At 45.3% G+C, this 19,556-nt stretch overlaps 1 protein-coding gene across 1 annotated transcript in view; it reads right to left on the minus strand.

Annotated features, from left to right (window-relative positions):
* Positions 1–437: 437 nt before the first annotated feature.
* TMEM233 (transmembrane protein 233) overlaps positions 438–19,556 on the minus strand; it is a 30,397-nt gene continuing 11,278 nt past the window's right edge. The window contains exon 2 of the mRNA XM_049787777.1: positions 438–578. Within this exon, the coding sequence (XP_049643734.1) occupies positions 438–578 (141 nt within the window). The remainder of the gene's footprint in view (positions 579–19,556) is intronic.

The following is a 19,556-nucleotide window of genomic DNA, read 5'->3' on the forward strand; positions in this document are numbered from 1 at the left end:
TCTTTTAGGAGAGCCAAAGATGGGCTGGAGAAAGAGCACAGCGGTAGGGCATTTGCCTTGCATGTGGCTAACCAGGACGGACTCTCGGTATCCCATATGGTCCTCTGAGCCTGCCAGGAGTGATTTCTGAGCACAGAGCCAGGAGTAGCCCCTGAATATCACTGGATGTGGCACCAAAACCAAAGTCAAAACAAAACAAAACAAAACAAAAAGTCTTTAGGGGCCAGAGCAATAATAGCATAGTGAGGAGGGCATTTTCCTTGCATGCAGCTGACCTGGGTTCAATCACCAGTATTCCCATATGCTCCCCTGAACCTGCCAGGAGTGATTCCTGAGCACAGTCCTGAATGTCACCAGGTATGGCCAGAACAGCAAAATTCCAAACTCAGTCCCCCCCTCAAAAGCATTCATATTTGTGAGGGAATAAAAAAGCTCACTTAATTTTTCATGAAGTGAACTACGCAAGAGACGCCAATGATGACGAGGCCAATGATGATTGAGGCGATGGCAATCCACTTGGCATTCCGCCCCAGCTGTCTGGATCCTTCCACGTCCCCATTGTTGTAGCTGTTCAGAGACTGGAGGGCACAAGGGAAGAGCTGGTGAGGACAGGAAGCTGCCAAGGACTAGAACCTCCTCCTTGCAGGGGGCCACCTAGTTCTCCCCTCCGCCTATCAGCCTTCCTGGCTTCTCCCTCTGCATTTCTTCTTCTTTGATTTTTGGGCCATATCCAGCAGTGTTTGGGGTTTGTTCCTGGCTCGGTGCCAGGAATCATTCTAGGGGTTACTCAGGGACCTTCTGGGTACAGAGTCAGCATACCAATCCTTTAGGCCTGCACTTAAAATCCTTTTTTTTTTTTTTAAAATTTTTGGGTCACACCTGGAAGTGCTCTGTGGTTACTCCTGGTTCTGTGCTCAGGAATCACTCCTGGCAGGCTCAGGACTGGGATGCCGAGGATTAAACCCGGGTCATCCACATGCAAGAAAAATGTCCTACCCACTGTTGTTAATGCTCTGGTCCCTTGAGGCTCCATTATTATTATTATTATTAATTATTATTATTAATTTTGTGCTTTTTTTGGGGGGGGTCACAACCCCTGGCAGCGCTCAGGGGTTACTTCTGGCTCTAAGCTCAGAAATCGCTCCTGGCAGGTACGGGGGACCATATGAAATGCTGGGATTTGAACCACCGACCTTCTGCATGAGAGGTAAATGCTTTACCTTCATACTATCTCTCCGGCCCCATTTTTGTGCTTGTTTTTTGGGACATTCTTGGCTCTGCTCAGGGATCACTCCTGGCAGTACTAAGGGGACCATATGGGATGCCTTCTAATCCACTCTTTTTGGAAAACAATATGGATATTCCTCAAGAAACTGGAAATTGAGCTTCCTTATGATCCAGCATACCACTCCTAGGGATATACTCTAGGAACACACCAACACAACATAGTAATGCCCTCTGCACTCCTATATTCGTTGCAGCACTATTTACAATAACCAGAAGCTGAAACAACCCAGATGCCTGGCAACAGATGAGTGGCTAAAGAAACTGTGGTACATCTACACAATAGTATTCTATGCAGCTGTTAGGAAAAATGAAGTCATGAAAATTGCTTATATATGGTTGGACATGAAGATTATTATGCTGAGTGAAATGAGTCAGAGGGAGAGGGATAAACAGAATAATATCACTCATATGTGGGATATAAAGAAAATAAAAGACAGTGAGGTGACGCTATCTAGAGACAATAGAGACAAGGACCAGGAGGATCAAGTCATGGTAGGAAGCTTGCCACAAGAGTGGAGAGAGCAATTAGAGTAGAAGAGGGTCCGCCATGAAAGTGATAGTTGGGACTGATCGCTCTGGACAAGAACTGGGTACTGCAGGGGGATAAAGTGACATGCAAGGCATCCCTTTATTAATAGTAGTGTAAACCACAGTGTCAAAAAATGAAAGAGAGAGAGAGAGAGAGAGAGAGAGAGAGAGAGAGAGAGAGAGAGAAGTAAATGCCTGCCCCAGAAGCAGGAGGGGGAGGGGGGTGGGAGGGAAGAGGGCATCAGGGAAGGTGAGAGGGAAACTGGGGACAATGATGGTGGGAAATGTGTACTGGTGAAGGTTGTTGTACATTGTATGACTGTAACTCAATCATGAACAACTTTATCTGTGAAAAAAGAAAACTATATTATAAACAACCTTATAACCATGGTGTTTAAATAAAATAAAGTAGTTGCATGCAAGGCAAGTGGCAAACTTGCTGTACTGTCTCTGTGGTCCCAAGCCCTATTTTTTTTAGAAGCTTAATTGATCATTTGGGCAGTGTTTTGAGCAGTGTTTGGGGTGCCTGGGGACCCCTCTCAGTGAGACTCAGTCAACAGGGCCAGATGGTTCAATGCCAGGGTCCAAGGATGAGATATGGCACTTGGGATGCTCCAGACCCACAGTCAGGGGAGTGCAGGGCCTATGACAGGCTAGACTTCAAACTCTGGTCCTGACACATGGAAACTAGAAGCCCCAACTGCTGAATTCCTTCTGCAGGGACAGAACTTCCCTTCTTAGCAAGCCTGGGTACTGTTGGATTTTTCCATGTATTTCCCCTAAGCTTCTCAAGATCAAACATTCAATTCATGCAGATATCCTTTTATTGTTTTGTTTTGGGTATTTTGGGAATGCACCCAGGAGTCCTCAGGGCTGACTCCTGGCTCTGTGCTCAGGGATTTCTCCTAGTGGACTCTGGGGACCATCTGCGATGCTGGAATCAAACCCAGGTCAGCTGCATGCAGTGTCAGTTCCCTACCCACTGTACTATTCTCCCTGCTCCCTCAAGCAACTATTCTTTTTTTTTTTTGGTTTTTGGGCCACAACCGGCATTGCTCAGGGGTTACTTCTGGCTGTCTGCTCAGAAATAGCTCCTGGCAGGCACGGGGGACCATATGGGACACCGGGATTTGAACCAACCACCTTTGGTCCTGGTCGGCTGCTTGCAAGGCAAACACCGCTGTGCTATCTCTCCGGGCCCAAGCAACTATTCTTAATGCTCCACAGATCATCACTTTAAGATCCATTGTGAGGGACTGGAGTGATAGCACAGCAGTGGGGCATTTGCCTTGTACTAGGCTTACCCAGGATGGACCTGGGTTCGATCCTCAGAGTCCCATATGGTCCCCCGAGCCAGGTGCAATTTCTGAGTGCATAGCCAGGAGTAACCCCTGAGTGTCACTGGGTGTGGCTCAAAAACAAACCAAAAGAGAGAAGGATCCATCGTGAAGAAGTGCAAGACAGACCATGAGTCTAAAACTCACAGACTGCAGAGTCCAAATTCCATGCCTGAGCAACTGCAAGAACTTGAGCAAGTTGCCACATCCTCTGAGCTTCAGTGTAGCCAACTTTTCAAGTGGGGGGCAATTATTTGCAGGACCTTCTCCACACCGAAGGAATTGATGAGTTGATCAGTGCATTGGGCCAACACATGTAGCTTTGGCTGTGACTTGCAGCCTTGTTTCTCCTTGTTATTCTTTTAAAGACACCACCTTTGGTACAGCTGCATTTTCTGGACTACTTCTCAGAATTACACCTGGCCAATCTCTACCCCAGGGGTCCTCAAGTTTTTTAAATGCCAGTTCACTGTCTCTTAGACCATTCATTGGAGGGCTGGACTAGAGTTAAAATACACACACACACACAAACACACACACCCATGAACAAATTCCTATGTACAGATCTTATTTAGAAATTAAAAAACAAAAGGAAAACAGATACAATATTTAAAATGAAGAAAAAGTAAAGATAAGGAGCCAGAGTGATGGTGCAGCAGTAGGGGGTTTGCTTTGCACACGGCTGACTCAGTATGGACCTGGGTTCAATGCCCCCGGTATCCCATATGGTCTCTCAAGCCAGGAGCAATTTCTGAGCACATAGCCAGGAGTAATCCCTGAGCATCACCCGTGTGGCCCCAAAACCAAACCAAAACAAAAAATAAAAGTAAAGTTAAATCAACAAACTTACCAGTGAGGTTTTTTTTTCTTTGTTTTTTTGGGCCACACCCAGTGGTGCTCAGGGGTTACTCCAGACACTCAGAAAGCACCTCTGGCAGGCTCAGGGGACCATATAGGATGCCAGGAATAGAATCTGGGACTGTCCTGGGTCAGCCATGTGCAAGGTAAATGTCCTACTGTAGTCTTATTACTTTAACCCCAAGGTTAAATATCTGAACCCCTGGACTATATTTCCCTGGCCCTCCATATGAAGTGTAGAGAAACTTCACTAAGTCAGTCCATAGATAGATCTTTAGAATGCCAAATTCTATCCTCATGATCCAATTTACAATGATAGAAATCCAAAACTTTCCAAGTAGATTATTATTCTAGAGTTTCTGCTTTGTAAATCCAGCTCCAAGATGAATCAGTGACAGACTTGTATTGCTGTAAAAAGAGGAAAAATGAAACTCTTTCCCCAAAACATTGTCAACTTTCAGCTTTCTGGATGAAAACCTTTTAATATTTTTAGTTGGCAGGCACACAGAAAAGGGAAAAGCCATCCTGTGCCTTGTTGAAGAGTACAGCTCATTGGGGCTTCGCCCTTGAGCACAGGGAGATGAAGGCTGGTTTCTGGGCCACTGAAGTGACTTGCAGCAGGTCAGCAGAGCCAAGCTGGTGGCAGGCTGAGGGAGATTTAAATGCAGAACATGGGCCAAATTTGCCAAACCTTTATGCCTTGCTGCTGGTCGCCATCTTGGATGTAATGCTTCTCTCTGCAGACTGTTATCCCTTTGTGTCTAGTAAGATGTATTGAGTCTGTTCAATGTTGGTTGATGAAAAGAATCTCAAAGCCAACAGTGCTCTCTTCTGCAGTAACATCTCTGTGACTCCTGGCTTTGTGTTCAGGAATCACTCCTGATGGGTGTGGGGGACCATATTGGGCACTGGAGATTGAATCTGGGTTGGCTGTGTGCAAGGCAAGAATTATCATTCAACCCCATGATAGTAGTACTCTTCTTATTAATTTTTTGTGCCACACCCAGCAGTGCTCAGTGGTTATTCCTGGCTATGCGCTTGAAAATTACTTCTGGTAGGCCCAGGAGACCATAAGGAATGCCAGAAATTGAACCTGGATTGGCTATGTGCAAGGCAAACACTCTACGCACTGTGCTATCACTCAGCCCTTATTATTATTATTATTTTATATTTATTTATTTATTTTGTTTTTGGGTCACACCTGGCAGTGCTCAGGGGTTATTCCTGGCTCTCTGCTCAGAAATCGCTCCTGGCAGGCTCAGGGGACCACTCAATATGAAATGCCAGGATTCAAACCACCGTCCTTTTGCATGCAAAGCAAATGCCTTACTCCATGCTATCTCTCTGGCCCTTTAATATTATTATTATTATTATTATTATTGTTATTATTATTGTTTTGTTTTTGGGTCACAGCTGGCAGAGCTCAGGGGTTACTCCTGGCTGTATGCTCAGAAATTGCTCCTGGCAGGCTGAGGAAACCATATGGGATACTGGGATTCGAACCACCGACCTTCTGCATGCAAGGCAAATGCCTTACCTCCATGCTATCTCTCTGGCCCCATTATTTTTTTAATCACAAATTAATTCGCCATGTAATTGGGAGTCACACCTGGCAGTGCTTAGGGCTATCTCCTAATTCTGTGCTCCGGGACAGTCTTGGTGGTATTTGGGAGATCAAATGTGGTGTCACGGACAGAATCAATAGTAGCAAGACAGAAAGGATCTTAAACCCTGTACTATCTCTCTAGCCCCTTAAATACATTTTTTTTGTTTTTGTTTTTGAGTCACACCCAATGGCATTCAGGGGTTACTCTTTTTTTGGGGGGGGTCACACCCGGCCAAAGCTCAGGGGTTACTCCTGGCACTATGCTCAGAAATTGCTCCTGGCAGGCTCAGGGGACCATATGGGATGCTGGGATTCGAACCACCATCTTCCTGCAAGCAAGGCAACCGCCTTATCTCCATGCTATCTCTCCGGCCTCAAGGGTTACTCTTTTTTTTTTTTTTTTGGTTTTTGGGCCACACCCGGTGACGCTCAGGGGTTACTCCTGGCTATGCGCTCAGAAGTTGCTCCTGGCTTGGGGGACCATATGGGACGCCGGGGGATCGAACCGCGGTCCGTCTCCTAGGCTGGCGCAGGTAAGGCAGGCACCTTACCTCGAGCGCCACCGCCCGGCCCCTCAAGGGTTACTCTTGACTTTTCACTCAGAAATTGCTCCTAGCAGGCACAGGGGACCACATGGGATGCCGGGATTTGAATCACCATCTCTCCTGGATTGGCTGCATACAAGGCAAACACCCTACCGCTGTGCTATTTCTCTGGTCCCAACCCTTAAATAAAAAATTTTTAATATATAAAGCATTCAAATGTTTAGAAACATATACAATAAGTTGGGTTTTTTGGTTGTTGTTGTTTAGTTTTGGGACCATACTCAGGGGGGGTTACTCCTGGCTCTGCACTCAGGAAACATTTTGGCCAGCTCAGGGGACTATATGAGATGCCAGGGATTGAACCTGGGTAGGCCATGTGCAAGGCAAATGCCCTACCGGCTCAGGCCCCATAATAAGTAGTTTTCTTACTAAATTCAGTAAGTTTTTTTTTTTTTTTTTTTTTGGTTTTTGGGCCACACCTAGTGATGCTCAGGGGTTACTTTTTTTTTTTTTTTTTTGGTTTTTGGGTCACACCCGGTAGTGCTCAGGGGTTACTCCTGGCTGTCTGCTCAGAAATAGCTCCTGGCAGGCATGGGGGACCATATGGGACACCGGGATTCGAACCAACCACCTTTGGTCCTGGATCGGTTGCTTGCAAGGCAAACACCGCTGTGCTATCTCTCCGGGCCCTCAGGGGTTAGTTTTGATTTTAATATCAGAGATCACTCTTGGAGATGCTGAAATAAAATGGGATCCTCTGAGTGCAAGGTCCTCTGCCTTACCCACGGTGGCAGTGTTTTGTCTTTATAGTGGTCTGTAGTCACTTGAGTGATTGTGCTGTGCCAAAAAGACACTTCAGTGATGTGAAGTTTGCTGCTATTTCACCACAGGCTGCAGTGGACATTTTCTTTCTTTTTTTTTTTTTTGGTTTTTGGGCCACACCCGGCGGTGCTCAGGGGTTACTCCTGGCTGTCTGCTCAGAAATAGCTCCTGGCAAGCACGGGGGACCATATGGGACACCGGGATTTGAACCAACCACCTTTGGTCCTGGATCGGCTGCTTGCAAGGCAAACGCCGCTGTGCTATCTCTCCGACACCAGGGGTTACTCCTGGCTGTCTGCTCAGAAATAGCTCCTGGCAAGCACGGGGGACCATATGGGACACCGGGATTTGAACCAACCACCTTTGGTCCTGGATCGGCTGCTTGCAAGGCAAACGCCGCTGTGCTATCTCTCCGGGCCCCTGCAGTGAACATTTTCATCACAGACTTATTCCCAGCTTAATATTGTTGCTGTAAAGATTCACAGAGAGTGAATTGCTAGGTCAAAGGGATCTGTATTCACATCTGGAGATGTGATTTTTTTGTTGTTGTTGTTTTGTTTTTTGGGTCACACTCGGCAGTGCTCAGGGATTACTCCTGGCTCTGCACTCAGAAATTGCTCCTGGCAGGCTGGGGAGACCCTATAGGATGCCAGGGATCGAACCCAGGTCTGTCCTGGGTCTGTTGTGTGCAAGGCAAACTCCTTTCCACTGTGCTATCACTTTTGGAAATGTGAATATTGAGTCAAATTGCTCTGCAAGAAAAGGAACACTCATCGGCATAGCCACTCACAGCCTTGAGGTGGCTTTTCCTATGCAGCCTACTTGCATTCCATGTTATCAATCTTGCTATTCTGATAGGTGGAAAAGAATTTCAAAGTGTCATTTCTTAGATTAACAGTGAGGTTGAGTGTCACGTTACAGCTTATTTACCCAAAACAAAGATCATCCCTGGTTTCTTTGTGTGTTTGTTTACAACCTGAATTTACCCCCCAAACAGAGATGGTCTTGCTTGTAAACCTGGGTGGGACTGGCTCAGGATAGCCTGGGCTATCTGCCCTTACTCTGTCTTTATTGCACCACCTGGGGGTGCTCTCTGGACTCAATATAAATGGCAGTTCTGGCAGGCAGGTAGAAGACTGTCAGACTAGACATGTTTCATCCTCAGCCTGGTCTGGATTATTTCATGCGTGAGTGACCCTGATTCAGATTTGTTCACCTGGGGTTAGAAATACAGTGCGTGGGGGTGATTTCACAGTTGAGTTGTCTCAGATCTCAAACTAAATGTCTTGAGAGACCCTCTCATACCACGTCATTTAAAGCTGTCCTTTGTGACCACTCTTGAACCTGGATATCTGTTGAATCAATAAATTAATATATGGATGGTCAGTTATATTCATTCTGGGTGAATGTACATATACCCTTGTGCATTTTTTAGTGGTTTGTCTTTTTATTGATTTGTGGGAACTTTTGACATATTATAGATCAATACTGTATAAGTGATCTATAATAGAAACAAAAATGTATATATTTAACCTTATTCCATATAGTTATTGTACTATATCATTTAATTAATGACTTAAAATTTTCCAGTACAAAAATTTTTTCCAGTACATTTGTACCAATCACTATAAACTCAAACTTTATTGTATCCACATTATCTAAACTTTATAGTTTGAACATTAAAATAAATGAAATAAATGTAAATTAAAAAATTTTTTTTTTGGTTTTTGGGCCACACCCGGCGGTGCTCAGGGGTTACTCCTGGCTGTCTGCTCCTGGCAGGCACGGGGGACCATATGGGACACCGGGATTCGAACCAACCACCTTTGGTCCTGGATCGGCAGCTTGCAAGGCAAACGCCGTTGTGCTATCTCTCCGGGCCCTTAAAAATATTTTTAATAGGGGCTGGAGAGATAGCATGGAGGTAAGGCGTTTGCCTTTCATGCAAGAGGTCATCGGTTCGAATCCCAGCGTCCCATATGGTCCCCCGTGCCTGCCAGGAGCAATTTCTGAGCATGGAGCCAGGAGTAACCCCTGAGCACTGCCGGGTGTGACCCAAAAACCACAAAAAAAAAAATATTTTTAATCAAAAAATTTTGGAATCACACCGAATGATGTTCAAGCCTTAATGGGCTTTCTTAGGAGTCACTCCCAGTGGGGCCAGGGGGTTGTATGGGGTGTTGGGGATAGAATCTTGGTTGGCTGCATACAAGGCATGTATTCTACCTGCTGTACTATCACTCTGACCCCATTTTATTACTTTTTGTTTGTTTTGTATTTTTTTTTTTTGCTTCTTGGGCCATGATGCTCAGGGGTTGCTCCTGGCTATGTGCTCAGAAATCGCTCCTGACTTGGGGAATCATATGGGATGCGGGGGATTGAACCGAGGTCCGTCCTAGGCTAGTGCCAGCAAGGCAGACACCTTACAGCTCTGTGCCTCAGCTTCGCCCCCCCCTTAAAATATTTTTAAAAGGTAGAACTATGTTGATAAAACTAATTTTACTTATATCTATTATATCTACCCATCATATCCAAAAACCTCTGCCACTGCTTATGTCAAGTAGTCAGTAGTCAGATTTGGGAGGAGAGATAGTACAGTGATTCATTTTTCTTGGATGTGGCTGAACCACAGTGGGTCCCCCAAACCCTCCAGGAGTGATCCCTGAGTGCAGAGGCAGGCATAACCTTGAGCACCACTGGGTAGACCCTGACTCAATGCAACAGTAATACAATAATACAACAATACTGAACAATGCAACAAATGTTATACTCTATTGTTTCAAAGCTTTTGGGGCCAGAGAGATAGTAGAACAGGTAAGGTGTTTGCCTTGTATGAGGCTAATCCGAATATGACCCCTTAGCTTGCCACACGTGATTTCTGAGTGCAGAGCTAAGAGTAACCCCTGAGCACTTTCAGGTATGGCTCCCCCAGCCCCAGAAAAAAGTGAAAAAAAAATAGATTTTTAACAAAAGCGTTCAGGGATGGAGCAATTGCACAATGGGTAGGGCGTTTGCTTTGCACATGGTTGACTGGGTTGGATTCCCAGCATCCCATATGCTCCTCTGAGCCTTCCAGGAGTGATTCCTGAGTGCAGAACCAGTAGTAATGCCTGAGCACTTCTTGGTGTGCCCCCCAAAACTGCCCTCTCAAAAACAAACAAGCAAGCAATAAAGCTATCCCCCCCAAATAAAAACCTTAATTTTCTTTTGTGTGTACGTGTGTGTGTGTGTTTGTGTGTGTGTGTGCCATATCTGGCAGCACTCAGGAGTTACTCCTGGCTCTGTGCTCAGAAATCTCTCCTAGCACTCTTGGGGGATCATATAGAATGCCAGGGATCAGGGGCTGGAGAGATAGCATAGCGGTAGGGCGTTGCCTTGCATGTAGCCGACCTAGGACGGTGGTTTGAATCTTGGCATCCCATATGGTCCCCCATGCCTGCCAGGGGCAATTTCTGAACACAGAACCAGGAGTAACCCCTGAGCGCCACCGAGTGTGAACCAAAACCCCCCCACCCCCCCCAAAAAAAAAGAATGCAGGAGATCAAACCTGGGTCCATTCCAGGTCAGCAGTGTGCTAGGCATGAGCCCTACAGCTGTGATATTGCTCCGGCCCCAAAAACCTAAATTTTGGGTGTAGCCGAGGGCTCATGAGAAGGTACAAAGGTAACTCCTGCATTCCTTCAAGGACTGCAGACTTCAGAGGGTTCAACTGATTATGCTGAGTAGAGAAGGTAGTAGTAGGCCCACCTGCCTTACCTTCTAGGCCTGTGTCTCTAATGACACTCTTTATTCACTCTTTATTTTATTTATTATTTATTTATTTGTTTGTTTTTGGGTCACACCTGGTGTGCTCAGGGTTTCCTCCTGGCTCTGCATTCAGAAAACACTCCTGGGGGCCGGGCGGTGGCGCTGGAGGTAAGGTGCCTGCCTTGCCTGCGCTAGCCTAGGACGGACCGCGGTTCAATCCCCCGGCGTCCCATATGGTCCCCCAAGAAGCCAAGAGCAACTTCTGAGCGCATAGCCAGGAATAACCCCTGAGCGTCACAGGGTGTGGCCCAAAAAACCAAAAAAAAAAAAAAAAAGAAAACACTCCTGGCAGGCTCCGGGGACCATATAGGATGCTGGAGATCAAACCCAGGTCAGCCATGTGCAAGGCAAATGCCCTACCCACTGTGCTATGGGGTAGGGTGGGTGAGTGCAGAGTTGTAGAAAATTTTTTGATTTTGGGCCACACCTGATTGTGCTCAGGGATTACTCCTGGCTCTGCATGCAGGGCTCTCTTTCTTTCTTTCTTTCTTTCTTTCTTTCTTTCTTTCTTTCTTTCTTTCTTTCTTTCTTTCTTTCTTTCTTTCTTTCTTTCTTTCTTTCTTTCTTTCTTTCTTTCTTTCTTTCTTTCTTTCTTTCTTTCTTCTTTCTTTCTTTCTTTCTTTCTTTCTTTCTTTCCTTTCTTTCTTTCTTTCTTTTCTTTCTTTCTTTCTTTCTTTCTTTCTTTCTTTCTTTCTTTCTTTCTTCTTTCTCTCTCTCTCTCTCTCTCTCTCTCTCCTTCCTTCCTTCTTCCTTCCTTCCTATCCTTCCTTCCTTCCTTCCTTCCTTCCTTCCTTCCTTCCTTCCTCCTTCCTTCCTTCCTTCCTTCCTTCCTTCCTTCCTTCCTTCCTTCCTTCCTTCCTTCCTTCCTTTCTTTCTTCCTTTCTTCCTTTCTTCCTTTCTTCCTTTCTTCCTTCCTTCCTTTCTTCCTTCCTTCTTTTGATTTTGGGCCACACCTGATTGTGCTCAGGGATTACTCCTGGCTCTGCATGCAGGGCTCACTCTCTTTCTTTCTTTCTTTCTTTCTTTCTTTCTTTCTTTCTTTCTTTCTTTCTTTCTTTCTTTCTTTCTTTCTTTCTTTCTTTCTTTCTTTCTTTCTTTCTTTCTTCCTTCCTTCCTTCCTTCCTTCCTTCCTTCCTTCCTTCCTTCCTTCCTTCCCTTCCTTCCTTCCCTTCCTTCCTTCCTTCCTTCCTTCCTTCCTTCCTTCCTTCCTTCCTTCCTTCCTTCCTTCCTTCTTTTTTTTTTTTGCCACACCCGGTGACGCTCAGGGGTTACTCCTGGCTATGCGCACAGAAGTTGCTCCTGGCTTCTTGGGGGACCATATGGGACGCCGGGGGATCGAACCAGGTCCGTCCTAGGCTAGCCCAGGCAAGGCAGGTACCTTACCTCCAGCGCCACCGCCCGGCCCCTCTTTCTTTCTTTCTTTCTTTCTTTCTTTCTTTCTTTCTTTCTTTCTTTCTTTCTTTCTTTCTTTCTTTCTTTCTTTCTTTCTTTCTTCTTTCTTTCTTTCTTTCTTTCTTTCTTTCTTCTTTCTTTCTTTCTTCTTTCTTTCTTTCTTCTTTCTTTCTTTCTTTCTTCTTTCTTTCTTCTTCCTTTCTTTCTTCCTTCCCTTCCTTCCTTCCTTCCTTCCTTCTTTCCTTCCTTCCTTCCCCTTCCTTCCTTCCTTTCTTTCTTTCTTTCTTTCTTTCTTTTCTTTCTTTCTTTCTTTCTTTCTTTCTTTCTTTCTTTCTTTCTTTCTTTCTTTCTTTCTTTCTTTCTTTCTTTCTTTCTTTTCTTTCTCTCTCTCTCTCTCTCTCTCTCTCTCCCTCCCCTCCCTCCCTCCCTTCCCTCTCCTTCCTTCCTCCTCCCTCCCTTCCTTCCCTCTCCCTCCCTCCCTCCCTCCCTCCCCTCCCTCCCCCCCCCCCCCTCCCTCCTCCCTCCCTCCCCCCCTCCCTCCTCCCTCCCTCCCCCCCTCCCTTCCTCCCTCCCCCCTCCCTCCCTCCCTCCCCTCCCTCCCTTCCTTCCTCCTCCCTCCCTCCCTCCCTCCCTCCCTCCCTTCCTTCCTTCCTTCCTTCCTTCCTTCCTTCCTTCCTTCCTTCCTTCCTTTCTCTCTCTCTCTCTCTCCCTCCCTCCCTCCCTCCCTCCCTCCTTCCCTCCCTCCCTCGCTTCCTTCCTTCCTTCCTTCCTTCCTTCCTTCCTTCCTTCCTTCCTTCCTTCCTTCCTTCCTTCCTTCCTTCCTTCCTTCCTTCCTTCCTTCCTTCCTTCCTTCCTTCCTTCCTTCCTTCCTTCCTCTCTCTCTTTCTTGGCCACATCTGGTATCACTCAGGGTTTACTCCTGGCTCTGTGCTCAGAAATCACCTCTGGCAGGCACAGGGGACCATATTGGGACATCTGGATTTGAACCACCATCTGTCCCGAATCAGCTGCATTCAAGGCAAACGCTTTACCACTGTGCTATCTCTCTGGCCCCTGTGGCTTGTCTTTTCACTTCTCTTTGTGGCACTTGAGCACTGTGAGCTCCAATCTAGGTGGAGTCCTGCACGCCTCCTTTCTGAGTCCCATTCCTGCCTTTGAAGCTGGAGAGCACATCACAGTTTGCTCACAGAAGATGCTCTAGAGAAGGGATCTGCATTGTCCCTCTGGTCTACCCCTGGGAGGCCAGTGAACTGCTCTTTAGCGTGGAGCACACAAGCATGCTCAGGACATTGGACCATGAGGTACTCAGGAGTTCTGAGGAAAGGGGGCACGTTCCCCCTTTGCTTTGAGCGATTCTCTCAGCAGCTGGGAAGTGGCAAATATGCTCTCACGACCTGTCATGCTGTCCTGGGAATTAGATTGCAGGACTGATTCATCTACTAGCTGCAAGTTTGATTGTTTTTGTTTGTTTGTTTTGGCTATATTCAGTTGCTCAGGGATTACTCTGGCTCTGCACATGGGAATCATTCCTGGCAGGCCCTGGGGACCCTATGGGATGCTAGGGATTGAATCTGAGTCAGTCGTGTGCAAGATAAGTGCCCAACTGTACTTTTACTCTGTATTTTGTTTTGTTTTTCAGGGGAGTTGCTAGTGTCCCTGAATGGATCAAGAATATAAGATCTCGGTGCACATAGAATGTTGTTTGTCTCCCTCCAATTATTTGTTTTAAATATTTATTTATTTATTTTGTTTTTGGGCCACACCTGGAGCACTCAGGAATTCCTCCTGGCTCTGCACTCAGAAATCATTCCTGGCAGGCTTGGGGAACCATATGGGATGCCGGGAATAGAACCCAGGTCTATCCTGGGTTGGCTGCATGCAAGGCAAACGCCCTACTGCTGTGTTATCTTTCCAGCCTCACCCCCAAATTCTTAATTTGCTACAAATATTTTTTCTATAATGACAAAATTCTTTAGCGATGGGAGGCCAGAGAGATAATACAGGGGTTGCAAATGGGCACCCTGGTTGGACCCCTTGTAGATACCACATAGTCCCCTGAGCATCCATCACTGGGTGTGGTGCTGAGTAGCACCAGGGTGCTAGGAAACCCCCAGTGGTGCCGGTTCCTAGCAGTGTTCACTTTGAGCTTCAGGCCCTGTTGGACTAGAATCAGCAGGAGTGAACCATGGGGTCCTCAGAGCATTGGATGAAGACCCCTCCCTAAAATAAACTCCCCTCCTGAAAAAAACATGAGTTAGATGGCCAGAGCACGTGCTCTCTATGTGGGAGCCCCCAATTTTATTACCAGTATAGCTTAGTCCTTCCCCATGAGCACAGAGCTGGGAATAAATAGTTCATGAATACCATCAAGTCGGGCTGAAGAAAAAAATCTTTGAAGGAAGAATACTGCTAATTCTCTACTATTCCCTGTGATAAAAGAAACTATTATCATTTTCTTGATTCTCAAGGCTGGAAAACTTCCTCTATTTTACTTTTTCACATTTATAACCAGAATGGCAAATATATCTAAGCAGTTACTGTTTAGGTACCTTACTTCCTACTTATTAACTTAATTGGATAGTTTAATTCATAATTCTGGAATTATTGTATAATACTGAGTTTTCTGCGTCTATTGACATTTGGTTAATTAAATTTAAAAAATCTATTAGTAGGGCCCGGAGAGATAGCACAGCGGTGCTAGCCTTGCAAGCAGTCGATCCAGGACCTAAGGTGGTTGGTTCGAATCCCGGTGTCCCATATGGTCCCCCGTGCCTGCCAGGAGCTATTTCTGAGCAGACAGCCAGGAGTAACCTCTGAGCACCACCGGGTGTGGCCCAAAAACAAAAACAAAAACAAAAACAAAATTTATTAGTAAAAAGCTCTTTGTATAGATCCTACGTGCTTCCTAAGTTTATTTCTGATATTTCTTTATTTAGGTCATACCCAGCAATGCTCAGGGCTTACTCCTGGCTCCGCTCAGGAATCACTTCTGGTGGGGATCAGAACGCAGTGTCTGTTAATGAATCAGTCAGCCACATGCAAGGGAAAGGCCTCTACCCCAGTATTCTATTTCTGGTCAACTTCTGGTATTTAAATTTGCCTGTTGGCTACTGCTTATGTGTCAACACATAATTTCTTAATAAATAATAATAATAATAATGTTAAATAAGAAATAAATGATTTCTTCCTTTGTGAACATGAAAATCCTCATTTTAAAACATTTTAAAATGTGTTTTCTTTCCTCCAAATTTTTTTTTCCTTTCAGACTCAACCTCATTTTCTCTACCACTTTATTTTTAGTTCCTACTGCCTTGTTTCTGCTTCTCCTTTACAAAAAAAATGCATACATACACACACAGACACTTACATAAACATCAACACCCACATAGACACACACGCCTCCAATCACACACACACCCTCCATTCACACAGTCATAGACTCACATACACTTGTTGCTCACACTTCTATACTTATATCACTGCCAAATGCAATCTGAGGTTCTTTTGTCTGGGTATAAAAAAAATCTCTCTCTACAGGGGCCGAAAGGATAGCACAGTGGTCAGGCATTTGCCTCGCATGCGGCTGACCTGGAACAGACCTGGGTTCTATCCCCAACATCCCATATGATTCCCCCAGTCTGCCAGGAGCGATTTCTGAGCTCAGAGCCAAGAGGAACACTTGAGTGCCTCTGGGTGTGGCCCAACCCCTTCCACCCCAAATCTTTTTCTATAGAAAAGATGGTCCAGGGCTGTCTTAGATCTCACCCTCCTACAAAGAGAGATATCCCACCAAAAAATAGTTTGGTGCAAAGCTGAGTTCTTAAATGACTTTGAGGTTTCTTGTTTAGATTCCTGCTTACTCCTGAATTTGTGCTGGGAATCCCCAGACAGCCTTGTGGTCACAGGGCCCCTTTTCCTGGCTCTCTCATTCACTCAGTCAAGCTTCTCTGTCTCCTTCTGGTGATTGGGGGCCGTTTCTCTCCGTAAGTGTCTTCAAGGACAAGGGAGAACTGCCCTTTTGCCCGTCTATCATTAAAACTAAAAAGGTTAGAAGGGATTTCTGCCAGGCTTAATTGGGAGGATTATTTGATACTCCTTATAGGGCTGGAAGGGGCCTATTAAGGAGAAAGCATTCAGACATGGGGTTGTGCATTCTCCAAGGGCAAAGAGGAGCTTTTGGAGGCTCCAGGAGGCTGGGTGAGCTGCTGGGAACAAGGATTTCTTGTCTTCTGGTCCTCTGGTCTGCTTACTGAACTTCCTGTCCTCCTGGATAAATAGAGAGAGCAGTTTTCTTGCATCTCCTGCTGGAAATTGTTTTTTCTTTTTAATTTTTTGGGGTGTTACACCCAGCAGCGCTTAGGGGCTACTCCTGACTCTGCACTCAGAAATAACTTCTGGCAGGCTGGGATTCGAACTACCATTCTTTCTCGATCTGCTGCATGCTAGGCAAACACCTTACCGCTGTGCTATCTCTCTGGTCCACTGCTGGGAATTTTTAAGGACTAAGTAAAATCAAGTCTCTAGGATCCTAATTTGAGAAGTAAAGACATATGGACAGATGTATAAAAAATAGCCATTCCTCTATCTCAAACAAAGAACATATGAAAAATGGAGCTAGCAGAAGATATATTAAATAAGGAGGAAATTAAGTTTAGGAAAAGGGTAACATGTTGCAAAGGAAAAAGGAAATGGGCCAGAGCCATGGCACAGTGATAGGGCATTTGCCTTGCATGCAGCCAATCTAGGACGGACCCAGGTTTGATTCCCGGCATCCCACATGGTCCCCTGAGTCTGCCAGGAGTGCTTTCTGAGCACAGAGCCAGGAGTAACCCCTGAGCGCTACCGGTGTGGCCCCAAAACCTAAATAAATCAATGCTTTTTTTTTTTTTTTAAAGAATAAAGGAAACAGAAAGACAACTTTCTGAATTTCGCCTCTAGAAAGGAGAGGATGAGTGAGGAAGGACATCAGGAAAAACTTGACTAGAGGAACTCTCTCATTTATTGATTTAGTGAAAGGTAAAAGAAATAAAATATTTTTTCTCTGCAGCTTCCCTAGGACTCGCCCTTAATGCCCCGGACCCCACCCCTTCCTAAATCCCAAGAACTCGCCCTTGACCAAAAGATACATCTTAACTGCTGCGATCCTTGTGACTTGTGGTTATCTAAATCTTGCAAAAATGTAACTGAGGGTGGTCAAATGGACCACCCTCCCTGAAATGGACCACCCTACTGTAACTTTCCACTGTAAAAGCTATATAAAAGCTTGTTAAATCTGGTTCGAGGCTCTCATCCTCTGGTTTATGCTAGGCCACTTTTGGAGCCCCGCCATATGCTGGCATAATAAAACCAAACCCCTTGCTTTTGCATGGTCTCTGCCTCTTGGAGTCATTAGAGGGGTGCCTGTGGAATTCCTGACCTTATCATTAGATTTTAGGGCATTACCCAGAGGTGCTCTGGCTTTAGGAGAATTCACTTTAAAATATTGATTTATTTATTTTTGGGTTTGGATCATACAAGTGACTGTTCTCAGAGCTTACTCCTGTCTATGAGCTCAGGGATCACTTCTGACAGGGTTTTGGGGGACTCTTTGGGGTGTCAGAGATGCAATACAGGTCAGCCAGGTGCAAGGCAAATTCCTTACCTGTGGTCCCAGTAACCCATTTAAAACACCCACATTGGGGAGTCAGAGAGTGAACTCAGTGATCTAATAAACACAAATTTTGCATGCAGGAGGCCAGGGCTCAGGCCTTCCCCTGCATGGTCTCCCTGAGTGCTTTTAAAAGTGACCCCTGAGCAACAAGCAAGCTTGAAGTAGTTTGTGAGCACCACTGAGTGTGGACCCCCAAAGTCAAACCACCACTATCTGTGTTGGTTTCGAAGATACCATTCCTGGAAGACCAGGGTGCTGGGTTTCTAGGACCAGACAATGACACAATACCTTTGATCCAAAAAAACCCTAAACACCTACGTAGGTGACAGGGAGATTGATTAAGTGTAAGGGACCCACATCTTAGATCCACAAGGGGCAGGTTTGATTCCCATCACCATGTAGTTTCCTCAAGAATCTTCTGTCACCCTGGAGACTGCAAGCTGGGCTGGTCATGAGCTGTACCACAGACTGAGAGAGACATGGTTGGTTGAAAGTCATGGGCAGGGACTCCCAGGATCCAGGAGAACTGCTTATGGGGAATCCCTACCCCCATGCAAGAGAAGCTATGGTTTTTTTGTTTTGTTTTGTTTTGTTTTTGGTTGTTGTTTGGTTTTGGCGTTTGGGCCACAACTGGCAGAAATCAGAGTTACTCCTGTCTCTGCACCCAGAAATTATTCCTGGCAGACTCAGGAGACCACATAGGATGCAAGGGATTGAACCTGGTTCGGCCTCATGCAAGGCAAGTGCTCTCTACCCATTGTACTATCATTCTGGCTCCCCAAAATCTTTGTTTAGAAAAAGGGGAAAGGTGGGTCTTTAGGGCAAGAATTTTAAGGATGAGCTGGTTTTGGTGTATTTATAGTAAATTCTTCTGCTTTTTTGGCCACATAACTGATTTGTCATGTGGCAGTTATGCTGTATAAAAAAGATGAAACTATAAAATAATAAAAGTTGATCATTATGGATTCATGATGTAATGTTGGACATAACTTCTTTATGATATAAAAGAAATCTCCTATGAGACTTTTCAGCTAGCCCTGGAATGAAAATGAGCAGACAAATGAAGCAAACTGCTGTTTCCTGTCATTCTTTATATGTAACTGATATGTATGTTGTGCATATCTGATCAATGTTTAAATGCTCCATTATCCTCAAAGTCCCTCTATTTCACCAAATCATCCACATCCAGATTCTGTGCCCAACCCTATAGATTCTCCATGATCAAATAGCCACAGAGTCCACTATTTTTAAGAAATGCATGGTTGGTACATATACACAATGGAATATTATGCAGCTGTCAGGAGAGATGAAGTCATGAAATTTTCCTATACATGGATGTACACGGAATCTATCATGCTGAGTGAAATAAGTCAGAGAGAGAGAGAAAAACGCAGAATGGTCTCACTCATCTATGGGTTTTAAGAAAAATGAAAGACATTCTTGCAATAATTTTCAGACACAAAAGAGAAAAGAGCTGGAAGTTCCAGCTCACCTCAGGAAGCTCACCACAAAGAGTGATGAGTTTAGTTAGAGAAATAACTACATTTTGAACTGTCCTAATAATGAGAATGTAAGAGGGAAATGGAAAGCCTGTCTAGAGTACAGGCAGGGGTCGGGTGGGGAGGAGGGAGATTTGGGACATTGGTGATAGGAATGTTGCACTGGTGATGGGGGGTGTTCTTTACATGACTGAAACCCAAACACAATCATGTATGTAATCAAGG

This window comes from Suncus etruscus, chromosome 15, assembly GCF_024139225.1.
Source record: "Suncus etruscus isolate mSunEtr1 chromosome 15, mSunEtr1.pri.cur, whole genome shotgun sequence".
NCBI classification, from domain to species: Eukaryota; Metazoa; Chordata; class Mammalia; order Eulipotyphla; family Soricidae; genus Suncus; species Suncus etruscus.